This window comes from Haliaeetus leucocephalus, unplaced genomic scaffold, assembly GCF_000737465.1.
Source record: "Haliaeetus leucocephalus isolate CR32 unplaced genomic scaffold, Haliaeetus_leucocephalus-4.0 Scaffold180, whole genome shotgun sequence".
NCBI lineage: Eukaryota > Metazoa > Chordata > Aves > Accipitriformes > Accipitridae > Haliaeetus > Haliaeetus leucocephalus.
This window is the reverse complement of record NW_010972616.1, coordinates 66,965-86,274: the sequence shown is the minus strand read 5'-3', so window position 1 is coordinate 86,274 and position 19,310 is coordinate 66,965. Positions and strand designations below refer to the sequence as shown.

General features: G+C 38.7%; 1 protein-coding gene across 5 annotated transcripts in view; it reads left to right on the top strand.

The window, feature by feature from the left end:
* The window catches only part of FOCAD (focadhesin), a 129,680-nt gene that overhangs the window by 77,675 nt on the left and 32,695 nt on the right, over positions 1–19,310 (top strand). For all 5 annotated transcript variants that reach the window (XR_774169.1, XM_010564448.1, XM_010564450.1 and 2 more), the window contains 7 exons: positions 7,402–7,494; positions 9,708–9,796; positions 11,631–11,672; positions 14,208–14,316; positions 14,823–14,939; positions 16,775–17,013; positions 18,698–18,787. Coding sequence is in view for 4 of the 5 variants with exons in the window: in XM_010564448.1 (XP_010562750.1) it covers positions 7,402–7,494; positions 9,708–9,796; positions 11,631–11,672; positions 14,208–14,316; positions 14,823–14,939; positions 16,775–17,013; positions 18,698–18,787 (779 nt within the window). In the remaining variant the exon portion in view is untranslated. The remainder of the gene's footprint in view (positions 1–7,401; positions 7,495–9,707; positions 9,797–11,630; positions 11,673–14,207; positions 14,317–14,822; positions 14,940–16,774; positions 17,014–18,697; positions 18,788–19,310) is intronic.

Sequence of the window (19,310 nt, the reverse complement as noted above, 5' to 3'; positions counted from 1 at the left end):
GCCACAGAAAGTAATAATCATGTCTTGTGACCACAGAGACACCACATGGAATCCCAGCAGAAGTTAGGTCAAGTCATACAAGGATGAAAGCTAGTCAGCACCAGTTGGACTGGGGTAAAGAAATCTCTTCCTGGTGCTGTGTTATGAAGGCAGTGTCAACAGCATTATGAAGTACTTCAGATGGCAAGTTCTTCTCTCAAACTAGTAAAAATAAAGAACAAAACCCACCCTTAAACACAGATGTCAAGTTATCTAATCATGTATGCAAATTTAATAGATATTTTCCATCTTGACAGCTTTACTGCTAAAGAGTGAAAGCAGAAACTGGAGATAATACCCCTCATCATCACAGGAGTGTGCAAATAAATTAATGAGTGTTTTCTAACTACTTGGGTGCTCCAGTGGAGAGCACCAGGGGAAGTCCACAAATATGTCAGAGGAGCAAATTTAAAGTAACAAGTTATGAATGAAGTGTGGGCTTGCACAACATCCAGAAAGAAAAGCTCTGCCTTCTATGTAGTTGCTTCATTCAGTGGGACCTGGGTTCAGTGCCAGAGGTTCTGGAGAAAAGCATACTTAATTATATTGTAATAAAGCCATGTATTAAAGTGTTATAGTGGGATTACAGTGGGATGAAGATCAATTCTAAACTACTATGTTGTAAACACTCGCCTGTTGCCCTACTAAAGCACCAAATACAATTTCTGGTAAAAAAAAATTATTTATTTGTGTGTACTAGCATTGCTTGTAACATCCAGCAACACATCAAAAATTGACTTTTCTTATGCTAACAAGCTACCTTCATAGAAACACAACCTTAAAACGTTTGCTTGACAAAGTGTGGGGTTTTTATTGAATGTGGTGAACTGGATGGAGTTAGTGAATACATACCAGTGACTGGAGACAGAAATATTATATTAAGTATCTCAGTATTTTACAAAGTCAATTGATTCAAGGTGTAGTAAAACTAAAAAGAAATCCAACTGTGTTTGAAATATAAACCTAAACACAAAACATCTTCAGACAATCCTAACTGCACCGTTTTAGTGAAAATTTACAATAACTATAAAATTTTGATCAAAATATATCAGTATTTCTGTTCTCAGCTTACACTGCTTTAACAGACAAAAATGTTTTTTCTTGCCTTTTTTTCCCCTTGTACCTAGAGACAGTTGGAGTTAGGGTTGTCAGGAAAAAGATATCTGGGCCTTTGGCTAGAAAAGAAATGAGTCCCTGGGCTCATCCATCAGAATTTCATGCCTTAGTGTTTGTTTAGTCCTCGGTGTTCTTCTGGCGAGCAGTGTTTAACAGTAAAAACAGGGAGCTTAAGCTATAAAGCTCTGAAATAGCAGTATTGGTCTAAGAAAATTGAGTTAGTAGGACTTAGGCTCATCTTTTCCCTGCAGTGGCTATTGGAATTAACGTGTTTTTGCAAAGTCATTGCTTCAGAGTTAACACAGCACATTAAGCAGGTTTTAGGGGTTTTAAATTACCAGAATGACACTGGTACTGCTTTGACTGCTTTTTCTTTTGTTTGTTTTTTGTGTTTTTAACTCTTATAGTGACTTTTTAGGTAAAGGAAGAAGTGTTTCATTAAGAACAAGTTTCCTCTGAAGCATTGCAGTCAGCATAAAGCTCTGAGAAAACTGTGAGGTGGATGTAAACACCAAGAAATTACAGTTAATTGGGAGATAGCAAGCATCCATTTATTTTATCTCTAAAAATCCTGAGCAGTTGGCATTTCCTTAGTTAGGGATTAGCAGTCATCAGCATAATTGCCATACTGGGATAATAACTTTTTTATCTCTTCAGTGATTTGATCTGTAGAATGTGAATCTACAGGTTGCATATCTGTCTGCATCTGCATATGCTTAGTTGCCATTATTATGCTTAATTTTTGAAAACTGGAACATGGGGAGGGGCTTGATGCAACCAGCTTAATTTCTGTGAGGTTCTTTATGTGTAAAAGTGTGATGCCTGAGATTCTGCTACCAAAAAAACCCAAGTTACATGAGGTTTGTATGCAGAGGAGAGAATTTCTTGCACGTTTAGAAGTCTATAAAGCATACAAATAACAAATACCTAGGTTTAGCTGCCATTCAAATCTAACAGTGACAACAACAGTAAAAAGGTAATTTGCTGTTAAACCTTAATAGGCCAGGCTTACTCTATCTCCTAGGTGCTATTCTAGCTGAGGGATTGGATGCAGCTGTAATACCTGTCAGCAGGATCAGATTAAGATGCAGAAGAGTTTTTTGATGTTATTTGGACTGGTATCTCATGGGAGGCAGAATATATGTTCAATAAATAGTGGTGCATTTGAAATGCTGTATTGCTCTTTACTGGTCACTGGTGACTTGAAAGAGGAAGATCATCTTCCCCCAGAAATTGGGATGTGCTGTTTGATTGATTATTAAACAGAGATTGTTAACTTCTGTTTGAGAGGACGTGTAAGTTAGTGTATTCACGGTGGTCAGAAGTCACATAGACCATGGGTTTTCTTTGTTTTCTCTGTGGCTGCCTGGATCATACTGTACAAGAAGTCCCTGAGGTTTATCACAGTCACCTGGGCTAGATTAGCTAATAATTACCTGTGATTGTTTTAGTTTTCAGAGTAATTTTCCCTAGGAGTTTATAGGAACAATCTCTTAGCAGCTTCACTTACCTCGGTTGTGAAAATGAATGAGGATGAATAGTCACATATGTTCACACCATGTACCATATGTTTTGATGGTTCTGTAAATGTATGTTTTGGGTCAAAGTTATTAGGCTTTCAGCTAGCTACTCATATTTTCTTTCTTTAATGGAGGTGAAGGGAACAGTTTATGCTACGTGCAAAAAGCACAGAGGCAGCCTGCTGTACAGATGTGTACAGATGTGGTAAATGTGGCTTTGCCAGTCTGAACCGATGCAGTGTTTTTCAAATAAAGGAGGATGGTCTTGCCTTTGCATGTTCTTGATATTCAGGTGCTTGCTTTATTTTGGAAATAGCACAGTTGTTTTGCCCTAATAGTAATATTTACAGGCACAATGGCAAAGGTGGGTGCCATTGGTGAATTGTACAGTATTAAATACTGCTCTGCAAATAATAATCATGTTAGGCACCTGTATACTCGCAGATTAAGCATTCCCTGCTTCCGTTTTAAGTGCATTCATTAGATGTGCTGTGGTGACATGCATCTTTAAGCACTAAAGTGGAAAGCTCCTTCTGTACATTTCTTTTCTGGTCTGATTTTGATGTAATCAAGAGATTCAAGGGCTTATTCAAACCTTGTATGTGAAGTACCTTAAGGTGATAATTGGATTTTCTGGGACAGAATTCGGTGTAGTGTATTCTTCTGTGCCTAGGTATTTCAATGGATGTAGTTCAGACTATGAACTACTTTGTGCTGGTTTCCACTACTGAATTTACTGAATGTATCTCCTCCAGTGATGAAACAGTATTCAGGAAGTAAATTTTTTCACAGATTTTTGCTTTTCTCCTCCTCAGTCTAATGTGCCTTGGAGAAAGACGGGCAATTTTTTTCTCACAAAGGAATGCTGGGGGGAGGATTTGGAAGTGTATGCTTGCAAGTATGTTAAAAAGAGCAAGCCTCTAAGCAAAATTTGAGAAGAAAAGAGATGCTACTTCACAGTTTCATTCATATGGATATGTAACGCTAGCCTTATTTATGAAATCACTGATGCTGCAGTTTATATGTCCCATATGTGAGAAGGGCATTTAAATACACACCTAAACATCTCACTGACATATGGTATTGTCTAAAACATGTTTTCACAGCCACACATGTTAGAGATGAGCTGAATTTAGGGACCATGTGAGTTGGCAGGGCTATCAAAGTGGAAACCTGTTGTACCTAGTAAAAGAACTTACTACTCTACAGCAGACTTTAAGATGGGCCATTACTGGTATCATAGTTTCTAGGTTCTTTAAACAGTATTATCTCAATTAGATACCTAGGGAAGTGATAGAAACATGCTTAATTTCACTGTTCCCTCAATCTGTTTTCTGTGCCCCCTGCTGGGTATGTATCAGTCCAAAAGGAGTGAGCAATATACAAAGAACTATGGCAGCAGCAAAGGCACCAGGGCTGAAAGAAAGCTAATCCAGATCTTACCATGGTGTTTGATTTTTATTGGGAGTGCACTGGAGAGGGGAAGTAAGCTTCTGTTTTCACTTGAAATTACTTTCCAGTCTTGCAGAAGCGTGCAAAACTTGTGCCATGTCTATTTGGAAGTGTTGAAGTACAGGAGTAGTATCTCCTGTGGTTTGCCAGCATTCCCTGTCTTGGGTTTTGGCCAGCACAGTCTACACTTGTGTGTCTTTTCAGGGAGACATGTCCTTCTTAAGCATTGATCAATAGGCTCAGATTACTAGCTCCTAGCTCATGCTGTTTCTTACTGTCTCAGATGTCAGGCTGCAGCTCTTCCTTGAAAATTACTTGGCAGCCTGGTCTGGCTGTGCTGCCTCCCAAGGACATCCCAGGCCCAGTATGGCAGTGTTTCACAACCACTCATCATTGGTTCAGAAGTCCCTTCAGAGCCTCCTTCCCCATGCCTCCCACCCGCCCAATATCTTACACATAAAGTGCACACTCAAAAGAATCTGAGCTTCGCTTACTGTCAGCTTTGTCTATGCTTGCTCATATGAGTTAACCAATGCTTACTGTAGTTGTTGTTATCATTGTGTATCCAGTGATAGAGGAGAAATAAAGAAAGTGCTAGTATCCTGTACTGAAAGAGCAGGTATCAGCACTGGTTATGTGATAATCTTCAGCACTATATCCAATAATTTTCAGTCGTAGATGAATTTTACTTGAGTGTTCTTTGTTATGCGAAGATGTTCAATTCCCTCTTGTCTTCCTTTCATTCATTCCACATATCTGCAAAATGTTTACTGCCATGAAGTAAGTTAATTAATCAAAAGCTGCTCAGCAGTTCTGCTGGTGATCAAGCACATGTGCAAATTTTAGATAAGATGTGCAAGGTACTAATAATATGTTCCTGATTAGACCATGTTGTCTAGTTGCTTTAAATTCAACAGTACACCTAAAGCTTTATATTTCCTGCGCGAGCACCTGAAGTGTTTTGAAGGCCTGCTTTTGCTCTGGTGCACAGGTGTGGATTACACGGTGAAATTCATAGATCTCCATGAGACCAGGCAAATCTAAATGCACAAGTCTAAATAGTTTCAGAGTAGGGGTAAAGGTGAAGACTGGAGTCACTGCAGATGCCTTGGGAACCTAAGGAAAACAATTCTGACTGGAGCCTTGACTGCTCATCAACTTGTTGGAGGATTTGATAAGCAGAGATGAGAGGGGTGTGTCAATAAAATTTTGGCTAAAAAGGAAGGACTAATGTTACTGCGTCATTTAAAGATGAGATTTCTTTTTTTCTGTGGAGTGTATTTGTATGGCTTGTGGGGTGGAGTAGGTCATCTCTTTTGATTGGTTGACTTTTAGATTGTATTTATTTGTATAGAGTGTTAGTACTTACAACTGTTTTAAGTTCACCACTGACAGTGGGTGTGAAGCTTTAGCACAGTCCTTTGTTCTATGTTATAAAATCCATGTAAAGAAAGAATAGTGACTGCATTATGTAGATCATGAGGGACATAGAGGAGATGAAGCAGGAAGACTTAGGAAGATAATTCAAGGGAAGTTCAGTTGTTTGTCTTGGTTAACCATTCTGTACAGAGGAGGCCAGTGGAGCACATGATGGAGAAAGGAGGGGTTTGCATACCTTGAGGCATGCAGTGTTTTAGATGTTAACGGTGACTAGTCTTCATAATAAAATAAAATAGGAGGAATAAAAAGGAAGAATAATAACGTTAAGCCTGGCAAGATTAGTTACTCTAGGTGGGCTTTGCACAATTTTTAATCCCAGTTCACAGGGTTTTTCCATTACTCAGGGAGTCTGGCATGTTCTTTTAATTTAGAAAGTATAGGCCTTAAACAGTGGATACTGAGATATATCCCGTCTCACCTCAACCTGACATGTTTGCCCTTCCTTTATTAAAAACTGATTACCCTGGAAACTGCTGAGATTAAATAACTTATTTCCAATGGAGTCCAAATGGCTATGATGACATTTTTTCATCTTTTTGGTAGAGGCAGACAGTAGAAATAATTGGACGGTAGCAAGAAAAATCAATTCTGTATGCCCACCATGGAATATAATGAGATATAACAATACACACCCATCATTTTAATTACAGAGCTTATGTTGTTTGTGGGTCTGAAAACACAGCAGTTAAAAGAAGACACCTGAACTCCTATCTTACCTTAGTAAAATGTTGCTGCAGTTAAGCCAGTCACAGAGAGAGGGAAATAGAGACTCCTCTAATTAGTCGTGATACACATTTTTTGTGAATTAATATATTTTGATTTATAAATTGCATAACATGCAAATTGCATGGAGAGAGGTACATACATCATGCAGGACTGATGTCTGGAAGAACTTTCTTGGTGGCCTTGAATTTGTGACCCTTTCTGTTTAACTTGCCCCTGTAACTATGTTGTTAAGCTACCAAGGGCTAGAAAATGGCTTGTTACTTACTGAGATCACTTCACTTCATTTTTGTTTTTCAACATGTTCTGAAAAAGTCTTTGTGTCAGTTTGCTATGGTGCTTGCTGAACAGAACAAACTTGGGCTTATGAGGAAAGTCTGTGCACATACATCAGATTTGTAGTTGACTGTTTGAGTTATTATTCTGTTGTGAAGTTGAGGCTGTCATAGCTGTGTGAGATTTGGAGGCAGGCAGGGAGAGCTGTTGCATATTTCTTTAAACTATCTTTGAGGCAGTGTGGGTTTTCTCCTGGTAGTTCTATACTGGTGCTTCCTAGAAAGAAACTTGGTGATTAGTTTGGTTTTTTTAACAACTCCTTTACTTAAAGGAAGTTTGAACTATGTACTTGAACATAGTTATATATACCCCAGTCATGGATACTAACTCCTTTTGAACAATCTCCCTTGCATTTAGGTAGTCATCTACTTGTTTTTATTTTAAATGTCTGTTTAAAACTTTTAGAAGCACCTAAGATTTACAAAAACTATGACAGACATAAACTGCACTAACATCTTTGTTATATACATATTTTTATCTGCCAGTGCTACTAACTCTTGTGCTTATTGCCACATATAGTTCCACTGCTTTCTCTGGGATCAGTTATCTGTTGAGCTACCTGAAGCAACCAGTTTTGTCTGGCCTGGGTGACTTGGTGTGGGTAAAACCAGAAAGAAGAACAACATACATTATCATTTTTGTTCCCTATAGCCATGTGTAATGTCCTACACCCATGAGCAAAATGATTGCTTGCAAATTGCATGTTGGAGAACATATGTTCTGCATATATTAGACTTAATGTAACTGTTTCTACACTTTCTGGTGGGTTGCACAGGTTAACATTCAACCTTCTGAATGGCACCGCTCCATACTGCTGCCACAGTCCTGGTTAGGATTTATGAGTCGAACCTACAGAGCAGTCCTGCAGGTAATTTCGAGGTACATAATATTGTGCACATTAATGCTCATTCAAGTGGTATAAGTTTTATTTCTACCAGCAAGAGCATCCATGCAACTTAAAATAATATTAAAAAAACAGCTTGAGGTGTTTAATAACAAAATTTATGAAAAGAAAATAAAAATGAGTCTTCAGTTAATGGCAGCACAATCTGGGATACCCACTGTAAAGTATAACTTCTGCTTATAGTTCAGGTTCTTACAGTCTTGTTCCTGCATCAAGTTGCAGAATGTGTCTATTCTTAGAATTTTTAGAATGTGGAATTTTAGCGAGAGCTCTAACCTATCATTTTGGGTAGGAATTTTGTAATAATAGTATCATGAAGTCAACAGAAGCTATCAAGGAATGATTCATTAAATAGAACTTCTGTTAACCAGCCTACATTGCTGTCACACTGTGAGGGACTCGTCTTTTGATTTTTCCACCCTATGTAATGATTAGGAAACATCTTAAAACCTCTCTTTCGTTAGGTTAGCTGAGCTGTTATCTAGGGCAATGTAGTGTCATTTGGTTGTTCAACAGGAATGATCTAAAAAACTTCTAACAAATAGCTGCCTTCTAGAAGGCTCTCTTTGTGCTACTAGAAGGGCTTATTTGTTTGTATTTCCAGGCCACATCAGCTGTTTTCAGCATGAGCAGCTCAGGTTGCTGAGTGAATTCTAGAAGCTTTGGCTGTTCCTTGTTTTGCTGTGCAGCAAAACATATGCGTCTCTAACATTTTCAAAGCAAATTTTATCTTGGCCATCAGCAAAACACCAGATTCTAAGCTGAGCAAGCCCCATTACAAAGCAGGCAGCAGCTATTCAAATTGTAATTTTAGGCCATAACTACAGAGGGGGCCATCATTGCGTGCATTTAATTACTTTCCTAAGTTGCTTCCCATCTGAGGCAAGATTTCATGAGAAGCTTGGTATTTACGAGACTTGTTTCTGAAAACCTCTCTATGATTTCACGCCATTTTACAGGGCAATAGAGCCTATTTTTGTTGCTTCTGAAGTCCCTCAGTGGAGACCTAATATCTTTACTTACTCCTCACGCTTCTATAGTACATTTCATCTGCGATGGCCGAAAGAGACTACAGTATGAATAGTCTGGATACTACATAGTTCAGTATTTCTGAACAGCTAGTAATCATTTCCACAGTTTGGAGGCAGACATTAATAGGGTGCAGTTCACCAAAACACTTGCATGAGGACTTTTTTCCCTTTGGACACCTGAACGGCCTCTTGTCTTTCATTACATCTACTCACATGCTTAAGCACTTAAGCCAATTTGTGCATTCAGCATGTTTTTGAGACTGAAATCACCTTCTTGATGATGATCCTATAGGTCTTGATTTAGTACAGAACTTAAACCAATGTTTATGTGTTTGGGCAAATTGCAATAGGTTTTCGCATAGTTTTTATGCAGCCTTCTCTTTAGTCAGTGTATTGTATATGATCCTTTAATCTCTGTGGAGAGTCACCTTTTGAGTGACATCTGGATTTACAGGACTGACTCTTGTATTCTCAGGTTTTTATGCACACCCAAAATACAAGCGTTCAGTACCTGAAAGACACAGCTTATGTGCCTGTATTTTTCACTTAAGGCTTAATAACCTACCAAGGAACAGTAACTGACAACCTAAACAAGTTGAGATGTAGTTGTCTCTCGGTTGAAGACTGAATATTAAAGCAAAGCTGCTTAATGTATTTAGATAATAATTGTTAGAGGCCATATCATCTCCTTCACGGTATAGAAAGAACTGTTGTAGGAGGTCACAGGGAGGTTGGGGTCATAGAAAGGAAAAAATAAGGAGTTCTGCTTTAAGTAGTGAATCAAGAAAGTGATGTTTTGCTGTTAGAATCCATTTTAGCTAGCAGGTTTCTAAATCTCATTCCCTGCTTGTTGTACCCCTTCTCAGGAGAACTTGTGTCTTTGCATGGACTAGGAGAGATGTCTCAGTATCTGTGGCCGTTTGTGCCATCTGCAGCTTGTTTTTCTCTCACAGAAGAAAAAATTACGAATTCTTTTACTTAATATATTGTGTATTACAGTGGGAACCCATATGAAAAGCAGTCAAGTTCATATATGAAGTAGCCCTCAAGTGAAAGGCTACATCCATTACCTAAGTGTTCTCTGAAGAAATCTTATGATGATTGGTCATGTGAGATCCACTTCTGACTTATTCTGTAATTCTGCAGGGGAGGCAGGCAGAGCTGGAGATGCAGTTAAAACATGGAAAAGAGGATCCTGAAGAGGTGCAGTACAAACAATTTACAGCCTGGCTGTGGTAAGGAACTGCCCGTCTGCTCCTCATCACTTGTAATGGCAAGTGAGGGGGCAAAGGAGGGCAAGACTTCAAAGCCTTTAGTTTTGCAAGTTTAAAGACTGTATGAGCACTACTGAAAAAAACCCGTATACCAGGTACAGTGACCAAGTGGAGGGGAGCAGGAAGAAAGAGACTACTGGGTAACTGTCTGTAAAGATTCCCATATGCAGGGGTTCACAGGTACCTTCCCCTTTACAGTGTCTGACATTTTGTAGGGTGAGCAACTGGAAGGAATGGAAAACTGTATTTGTTTTGTGTCATGTTAAAGCAGAAGGATTATACAAAGAGTAAAACTTACTTGTAGACACTAAGTGAGCTGTCTCACTGAAAATGGCTTGATAAAACAGATGTAAGAGATGGTATGATGTATGTCATAGTGAACTGAGACACACCTTGGTTCATATGGTAAGTTGGCAATGTTGAGCCTAAGGATGTTGTTTAAGACGAAACACCTGATGCACACCCTGGTCCATATCCTCAACTACTTCTGTTTCAGTCAGCTGAGGAGTGTCTTAGTCTGCCAGGATTTAGCCCTGTATGTGCGTGGCCAGGGGGACAAGGTGGGAAGTGGGAGGCTTCATGGAGAGAAGGAACTATGTATCCATGGACAGTATAAATATCTGTTTCCGTGCTTGTTCATGAGTGCATTGGGAGCAAAGTATGTACAAGCAAAACCAAAATGCCCTTTGCCCATTTCAGTCAAAAAGGTGTTACTAAGTCCCACTCAACATGAATACAAGATTTGTGTCTGTTGTTTTATTCCAGCTAAGTCTAAATTCGAGGGTTTCGTAGTAAGATCCAGAATGATGCAGTATTGTAGAAGAATCTCTTCTACAGTTGTAGTAGCAGCACAGTTTTCTGTTGTTGCTCTGCCCGATCCCTTTCTTGATAGGGTACAAGGAAAAAACATTTTCCAGGTGAGAAGAATGCCTGTAGCAATGCTACTTTTGTAGATTTCTCCTGAACTGATTTCTGCTCTGTGTTTCCTAAATAGTGTTAATGTAAGCTGTGTCAAAAATGAACAGAATTCCCTTACACAGTAGAGAAATCAAAGCAGTAAGTGAACTGGGAGCCCGGTATTAGCTTTCATGTCTTTTCCTGTTCCCCCTTAATTGCTTGGTGCCTGCTTTTTCTGTAGGATGACAGTCATGGCCAGGATGGCCTTGGATGTTGTAGTGTACAGGATCTCTTTCCTCACCCAAATAATAATAATTATAATAAATTCACTGCATCTCTGGTTCTGTCTTGATATGAATGCAAAACTAAACAAATGCAGACAAGCAGCATATTATAAATCAGCTACAGTAATGTGTAAGAAATTGTAACTACTCCTATGGCTTTCATTTAAATGGATTCTGGTTACTATTCTGTCTAATAGCATAACTGCCCACAGTGGTTCCTGGATTATAGAAAATGTTGAATAAATTGTTATGGTTGTCCATTGCAAAACATTCTCATTTATTATGCTAAGATATAGCACAGTGATCTGGAAACTTACGTGTTAACAGCTCAAGGAACAGGTTTATGGCTATTGCATGAACCTGCATTTTACAAAAAGTGGTATGAAGTCAAATAAGAGCCCTTTATAAAACATTGGTAGTGCACACGAGCGTGAAGAAATGTTGGTATGTAAGCACTTTACAGTTTTAATGCTTGTGATTAATTTGCACTAAATTTTCTGATAGCTAGATGAGATAATTTTTAACCTAGAATGGACAAGTGTAAGGCATAAGGGGAAATTAGCTGAGTTCATGCTATAATATAATGAACGTGGTGTAAATTCTTTCTGTTGCAGGGTCAGAGATATGTTGACTGATGTCATCAAAGGTGCTTCCAAGTAAGAACTGCTAATTTATTACAGATGAGAATGAGTTCTCTTTTTTGGCAGAAGATAGATAGTATTTTCTGCAACTGATTATCTGCCAATTTCATGATTTCACATAAATGCTGTCCAGGAAAGGAACTCTGCCCCACTTTGTGCTTTGAGATTTTTATCACTGACTGTGTCTATTAGAAAGGCTGATGCCTAATGTTTTGGGTAAAGCCTGGATATGCTATATGCACTATTAATCTGTTCTTTTTTTAACTAGCAGACTGTTTGCCTCAAGTAACTTCATTTATCCAGAAGCTTGCTGGTCTGTAGTGGAGTATGGGCTCATCAGAACTGTCCCACTTCCTGTTAAGGTGTCTTTCTTGTGCCCAGATGCCCCCAAAGGCAGGAAATTACATGTTTTCAGATTGTGACAGGCTTGTTCATTTGCTATTAGAATTAGCACATGGCTTTTAGGCAGCAGTAAGTATCTTAACCTTCCTTCATACGCTGCTAAATTGGTTTGACGTCTTCCTTTTGCTCTCCACTGGCCGCTAGCTTCCTGTTATGCTTTGCCTTTGGTTAACATGAAATTGGCTGCTTGCTTAAGGTTAAGCAAAAGCATCAGAAAGAGTGAATCCTCATAAGAACAAGTACTTAGAAAATCTTAAATCATAGAGATATCATCAGTGAAAGAATTACAGTGAAATCTCACTGTACCAATACCAATACATTGGTGTTCTTGTAAATGTGTAGAAGACTAGTTTGAAATACTTTCACAAGTTAAGTTCTGGTGATTTTAATTAAGACTTTCCATAAAAATTTGGACTTCTTCCTTTTTTAACTTGCCATTGTTCAGATATTTAAGATATTTCCAGCTGTTCTATTTCCTTCCATGGTGGTCCATCTTGAAGGAGTCAGTTAAAGAGGGATGAAATTGGAACATCTGTTTGATATTTTAGCTACTCAGTAAATACCTGTGTTAAGGTAAGGTAGTAGAAAGAGATAAATAAAGGAGGAACAAAATAACAAACTTTAAATATATCATGTTCTGTGTCTCAGGATTAAAGTTATGATTTTTGCTGTAGAAGTTCATTAGCAAAACTAGTCGAAGCAGAAGCATTGCCTAATTTGGGAGGGAGTGGTGAATTTTCTTTGGTAACAGCAGAAGGATTTCCTGTGCATCTCTAGAACTTCCTGTGTTTACCGACTTTCTTGTAAGCAAATACTGGCGGTTTTCGCCATATTTTCAATAAAGAGTAAGCCACTGTTCTTTTTCCTCCTTCGCTTTGTTAGGATGATGATTTTTACCTTCATTAAACTGAAAGCATCCAGCTTTCATGAGAGTGTAGATTTAGAAGTTTCTCTCTGTTTGAGGTACATCATGAAACGTAACCTTTTAGAAGCTGATGATCAACAACAACAAAGGTTCTATACATAGATTAGGAAATTATTTAAGGCAAGAGATATGGGAAGATTTCAAAGAACTTAACAAAGCACCTGGTTGTAATTATTTGTAGGTATCTCTTACCTGGAAGGAAATAATTTCAGTGCTCCAAACAGGAGAGGTCAGTGACATTCCACTAAGACCTGTGTGTCTTATTTTAAAAAGCAAACCAGAAATCCAGAAAATATTTTTATTGTGAAAATGAGAGCTTTGGATCTGGAACAAATGCCTGAATTTGTAGTGTAGGTATATTTTTACAGCAACATTTGAGGAAGTTTTTAGAAATGGAAGACTGATGCAAAAAGTGTAGTACACTGTGTACTGGTCTAGTGTAAGACTGTAAGTGGTCTAGCACAGTTGAATTGTTCAGCTGCTATTGTAAAACAGCTAAGAGAGTTCCAGCAGAATTACGTTGCAATACATTTTTTCTGAGAATGACTGATACATCAACATCTCTCTTTTCATGAAACTGAACAGAGTTATTTTCTTTCTCTTATTTGTAGGTAGCAGATTTTTTTTTCCTGAGTTCCTTGAAAGTAAAGGTTTGCACTGTGGTAGAAGTTAGTATGCTTTGAAACCTGTCATTTTCCATGGTGTTAATGTTTTCATAGCATAGGGGAGTAATTCAAAACTTGTTTTTAAGCTGAGATTTCAGTGATGGCTGCTCTGCTAGATCTCCAGGCTGTTGCAGTGAAGTGGCACCTGCCTGCCTAGCATTCTCTGTTTTAAGAGCTTTTTCTGTTGTCCTGTGTAGAGATGGTACTAGGTAAGAACAAATGATGCATTTCTGTGAGCGCTACTTGCTCTGCAGGGTGGCAGTCCTCATTATAGTGGAAGTAAGCTTCATATTTTATACAACTTTATGTGTGCTAGGCTTTATATAACAGACAAACAAGAAAAAAGACTGAAACACTTCTTTCCCCTATTGTTTCTCTAATTCCTGAAGATGAAATGTGGTAGAATTTTGCTGAGCTAGAAGACAGCCCAATAAAATTGCTAGGTGCAAAGGCCTTCCCTCCTGGACCACCTGTAGCATAACTTTCCCACACTGAGGTACATGTTTTGTTGCCTGCATCTCTATTATGCTTTTTAACCGTTTACCTTTTTCTGTCCAGAGACAGCCCAGTGGTGAAAGGAAACTCTATTTTTGCCTTAACTGGTCTTGCAGTTGCTGTAGCCAAATACGAAAGCAGCCTTTCCTCAGACACTGAAGTGATGCCTGAGGTGAGTCAATCTGCGAAAGAGATTCTCTACTCTTGGTGGAATATAATGAAGCAATATGACCAGATGTTTGGGGGGCTGGTAAAGTGATGTGAAGTACTTTACATTTTGAAGTTTAAATTTCACCCTGCTCAGTGAGTGCCATCTGGTTGCTGCTGTGTGATCTATACAAAAGCAGTCAAAGTGTGTAGGCGCCTTTTCACAAGAAACATAATGACTAACACATTTATTTGTTGGTTTTGACAAATGAGATAGAGGTCTAGTGGACACTGAAACCCAGCCAACCTCTCTTCTCATCATTTTTGCTTTTACTGAATAGTACCTGATCAAAAGCAGTGTCTGGAGGGTCAGCACTGGCAAGTAAAATCATGCTACTTACCATACATAAGGATGACAAAATAATCTCATTCCTGATGGATCATAGCTGGAACATCAGCCACTGACCTTCCGTTCAGGTAGGACCTGATTTAAGAAAAAATAACAGTGAGTATTTGGTTTGATTTTTGCAGACTGAATCTGATTTTCTTCCCACAAAACACTGGATTTCTATGGTCACAGAGACCCTTTTTAGTATTGTGAATAGCCGGTATCACCCTAAAGGTCAAGTCTTCACATGGTTCTACCAGGTATGTATTGTGGTATTAAAGGCAAGAGAATATATCTGAATTTCATACCTGGAGTTCTTAGTGTGGAGTTTCCTGGTTCTGTTTGCCCTTTAGTAGTTGTAATACAAGAGAATCAAAACTTTTCTTGCTTTTGTTCTTTTTCTTTCATCATGTTTTCTGTTTATATTTGGGTTTGCCTTGAGTGTTTGTCTTTATTACCAAAATGGTAGTAAACAACACATGAGGATACATGAATGAAGGAAATTCTAAAAACAAAAAAACCCCTTCAAAACCTAGAATATTCGGTGTATATGTACAAAACAAAACCTTGTAACACGAACAGACTCTTCTCAGACCACACTGTCAAACTCTTGAGTGATTCTGACACCATTCCTTAGGGTTCTGAAATGCCTGCTTTCCCAAAATCGAGTAGTTATGGAGCCAATGATTCTTATTTTACTGTACCTTTGAATCCCTGAGGGCCAGTGGAAGTTGTATCGTATGTGCTTGCAGTGTGATAACCAGCCTGAAATTCTCAAGCCCTATAAGTATTAGGCAGTTCTTAAGTAGGACCTGGAGACAGACTGAAAGCTCAGTATAGACCTTAAGGAGTAGGCATTGCTAACCCTTAACTACCTGGGGTCAAAATGACCAGGTTGGAGGTTTTTTGTGTCATGGGTGCAGAAGGGAACTTGGATCCTACAAGGCCAAATACCAGCCTGCTAATGTATCGTAATATTTTCTAACAGGAAATTCATTAACTGCATTCATAAACTGCATTTAGTAGTGAGACATTAGCATCAAAAAGCTGAAAATTACTGATGGACCAGAGTCAGCTCTGGCATGTGACCCCTGTCATCACTGACATAGATCACCAAATCAAATATAGTGTTAAATAACGCTAGACTGGTTGGACATAAGGAGATTCAACTACTTGGTTGGCACTAGCAGTTCTTGCCAAATTGTTCTGTGACTCCTGCCCTTAAAAATAATGCTGTTTAAAAGAGGTGGTTTTGAGGTGGAACAATGTGACAAAGTTTCCTTTTTAAAATCCACTCTGTTAAAAAAAAAAAGAATAAGTTTAAAAATCTTATGTTTGTAAAATTCCAAGGCGCACAGTAGAAATCACTGTCTTGCAGAGTGCCTTGCATCCTGATGGGATTTTTTTTTCCTTTTCAGAGTTGCATGTGGAAGTTGATAAATATACATTATTACTTACAATCAGTCCATTGCTTTATAAGTAGAGGTAGCTGTATGGGTTTTACCTTTCAAAAAGGAAAGGAATTAAAAACCTTTGTAAGGGATCTTTCTTTTTTAAGATAATCTTTACTGGTTATCTTGCAAGATCTCATGATATTTTGTTATCTTAGGTGTGATGCTTTTAAGATAGTGCTTTTTCCAACTCACTAAATTCTTGGTGTGTTATAATTACAGAAGTACATTAACATCACGGCTGGTTTCTCTTTGCCCTTCTGATCACACTGCTGGGTATTTTAATGAGGAAGGTGAAAACTAAGAGAGACCAATGTATTTATATGCAGACTAGCTGTTAAATTCTAGTTGCATCCTGTCTTATCCTTTGTTTACGGTTTCATACTTAACAATCTTATTTACACTTAGAAATTATATGCTGAATTACCGTAGTTTTAAGCCGCTTACAAGGTAAGGCAAATGGAAAAGTTACCATAGGCAATTACATGAAATATTGTTTATTGCCAGACTGCAATACTTCAGTGCTGCTTTTTGCTGTATAGGTATTGTAAATTCCTAAAGTATTGAGTGTTATTATCTGGAAAGGAATTTTATTTCCCTCCCCCAAGAGGAATGGAAAAAATTTCTTGTTTATGTTTTTCTAGAAGTCCTATTCAGGTGAAAATACTGCTGGTATTATAGCTCGTTCCTGTGCAGCCACTGCTTTGTCTCTCCTGGTGCCAGTTTTCATTGTATCATGCAAGGAGAAGATTGAGGAGGTCCTGAATATGCTGACTGACAGGTTACCTGGGAAACCAAATGCTGATGAGTCTCAAGCTGTTCAAATCCACATGGGCCTTGGTTTGGGGATGTTTATCTCACGTTTGTATGAAGAAAAAGTCAGGTAAGGATTACCATATGTAATGTGGGGGTGCAAATAACTTCCTTCTTTTTCTTGCATGTGGCCTTAACTTTTGAGGAATTGAAGTATTTACAAGCCATAGGCAAATGATTCTCGAGGGGCTTTGCAACATTTCTTGAAAGATGTGTTTTATTAATAGTCTTCACCACCCACTTCCCTAGTGCTATCCTGGATATTTTGCCATTCTGTCAGGATGAATGATTAATTTTTGTAATATCCTAAGGTACGTGTGCAAAGCAGTCAGCTAGAAGAGCGACACATATGCTTTTAAAGGGGACTAGCTGCCCTAGGAGACTTAATTGTAAAATATTTCACAGTTTTCGTTGGTTCCTTTCTAAGTGGTGCTCTGGACACTGGATAGCATCCACTTACATTGTATTACACATATGGGGATGGAGGTACAACAGAAGTAGCATAACAGGCTGTCTTTAAGGCATGCTGTTACAGCTGTGTTCACAGCAAAGAGATGTTCTGAAGTTGGCAGAAAATGCCTCCTTTACAGAAGGGTTGGGCTCCATTGCAAATTTCCGATGATTCCAGAGAAATTAAGAAGTAGGTTTGGCTTTATACTCCTCCAGCTTCTTGACTGGTAGGGATTCTGTCTGCCAGTATACCCATAATAAATGTTTAATTGATGCACAAGCACAGGTATCAAACAGATTTGGCTGTCAGTTGTTAATTTGCTCAGGGAAGCTAATGTTTCTGCTGCACCTGCCTTTGTTAAAACACTGTGCAGTATTGCTGTGTTCTAATCTTCATGCTTTGGTGTCTTGGTGCCTTGTTGCCTCTGACTGAGCCACATAATTTGGGGATGGACTGTCTCTGGATGATTAGTGAGTGGTGACAACTGAGCTACACACAAGCTTTAGAAGGTTCTTAAAGAAAAGGACATTAGATCAGCTTGGTATTTCGGAGTATGTGAATCTTTGGTTTGGGTCTTTGGCTTTTGTTTGTTTGGCGAGGTTCTGTTGAAATTAATAAATTTATCTAAAAATTTCTTATAGATTATATCAGTTTTTACTCTTTCACTGCCCTGCATAATTTCAAAGCTTAGTTTCACACATTCTTCCAAGCATTGACTTGCAACGACAGCAAAACTTATAGGAATATAGCTAATATCAAATCATAGAGTTAGTTTGCATTAAAGATGTCCTGTTCATTAAGAAAACTGTGTACATGTTATGTAAGGGGGGAGCGTCTATGACATCTTTGGAGTGAGATGTAAATGCTTCTTTTGTTATCAGTAAGTTAGGCAAAGAGATGGAGAGAGAGATTTAGGGGGCTAGTATCTTAAAATGTCATGAGTTTTCAGCTTATAAATAGTTACAGGTCTAGCTGAGATCATATTCTATCATTATCCTCCTCCTACTGTCAGGCATGTTCTACAAATCCTGGGTGCTGTGTTTCTTTCTGGGTGTTGTAGCAATAATGGTTGCCAGTTCAGGTCTGAATATGTTTTTATTATGTGTATATGAATATGTTTATATGAATGTGATGCAAATTACCAGTTATTGCTTAGAGACTAGTATGAGAACCTGTTACAGCAAGAAAAGAACTCTGTTTACTGGCATGTTCAGTCTTAGCAGGAGGTTTAATATCCTATATGATTTGAAGAGCAGAGCTGTGTTTTGGATTTTTGTTTGTTTGTTTGGGGTTTTTTTTGTAGTGATGTACCTGGTCAACAGATGAACTTAGTTCTAATGAAGTCCCTGGATGCACTGGAAGACTGCTGCTTTGACACCAGCCTGGAGTTCAAGTGAGTTTCTTCATTACTGATAATATTTTGTTGTATTTTGAGCTCCACCTTTTTAATTCATGCTTTTATTCCTTAATTTGAGACAGAAGAGTATAAGGATAGGATAAGGAGACAACCTGTTCTAGCTGATTCCATAGAATCACCAACTTGTGCAGGCTGTCAAGGACCTTCAGAGGTCCACATCCCTCCCCAAACCAGACTCAGCCATGGACTTGGACTACATTGTCCAAGGCTTTACAGTCAGGGTTTGAAACCCCCAAGACTGGAGACAGCACAACATCTCTGGGCCTTGGCTACACTTTTGGGCTGTCCTTACCTCCATGTGAACGTCTGATGTTTCAGCTTGTGCCCGCTGCCTCTCAGCCTCCCACCATGCAAGAGCCCAGCTACATCTCCTCAGTCCTTTCCTGTCAATGTGAGAGGTGCTGTTGGATGCCCCCAAAGACATCCCTTCTCACAGATGAACCAGCTGTGGTCCCACAGCCTCTGCTCTCAGGGCAAGGGCTCCAGCCTTGCTGCCACA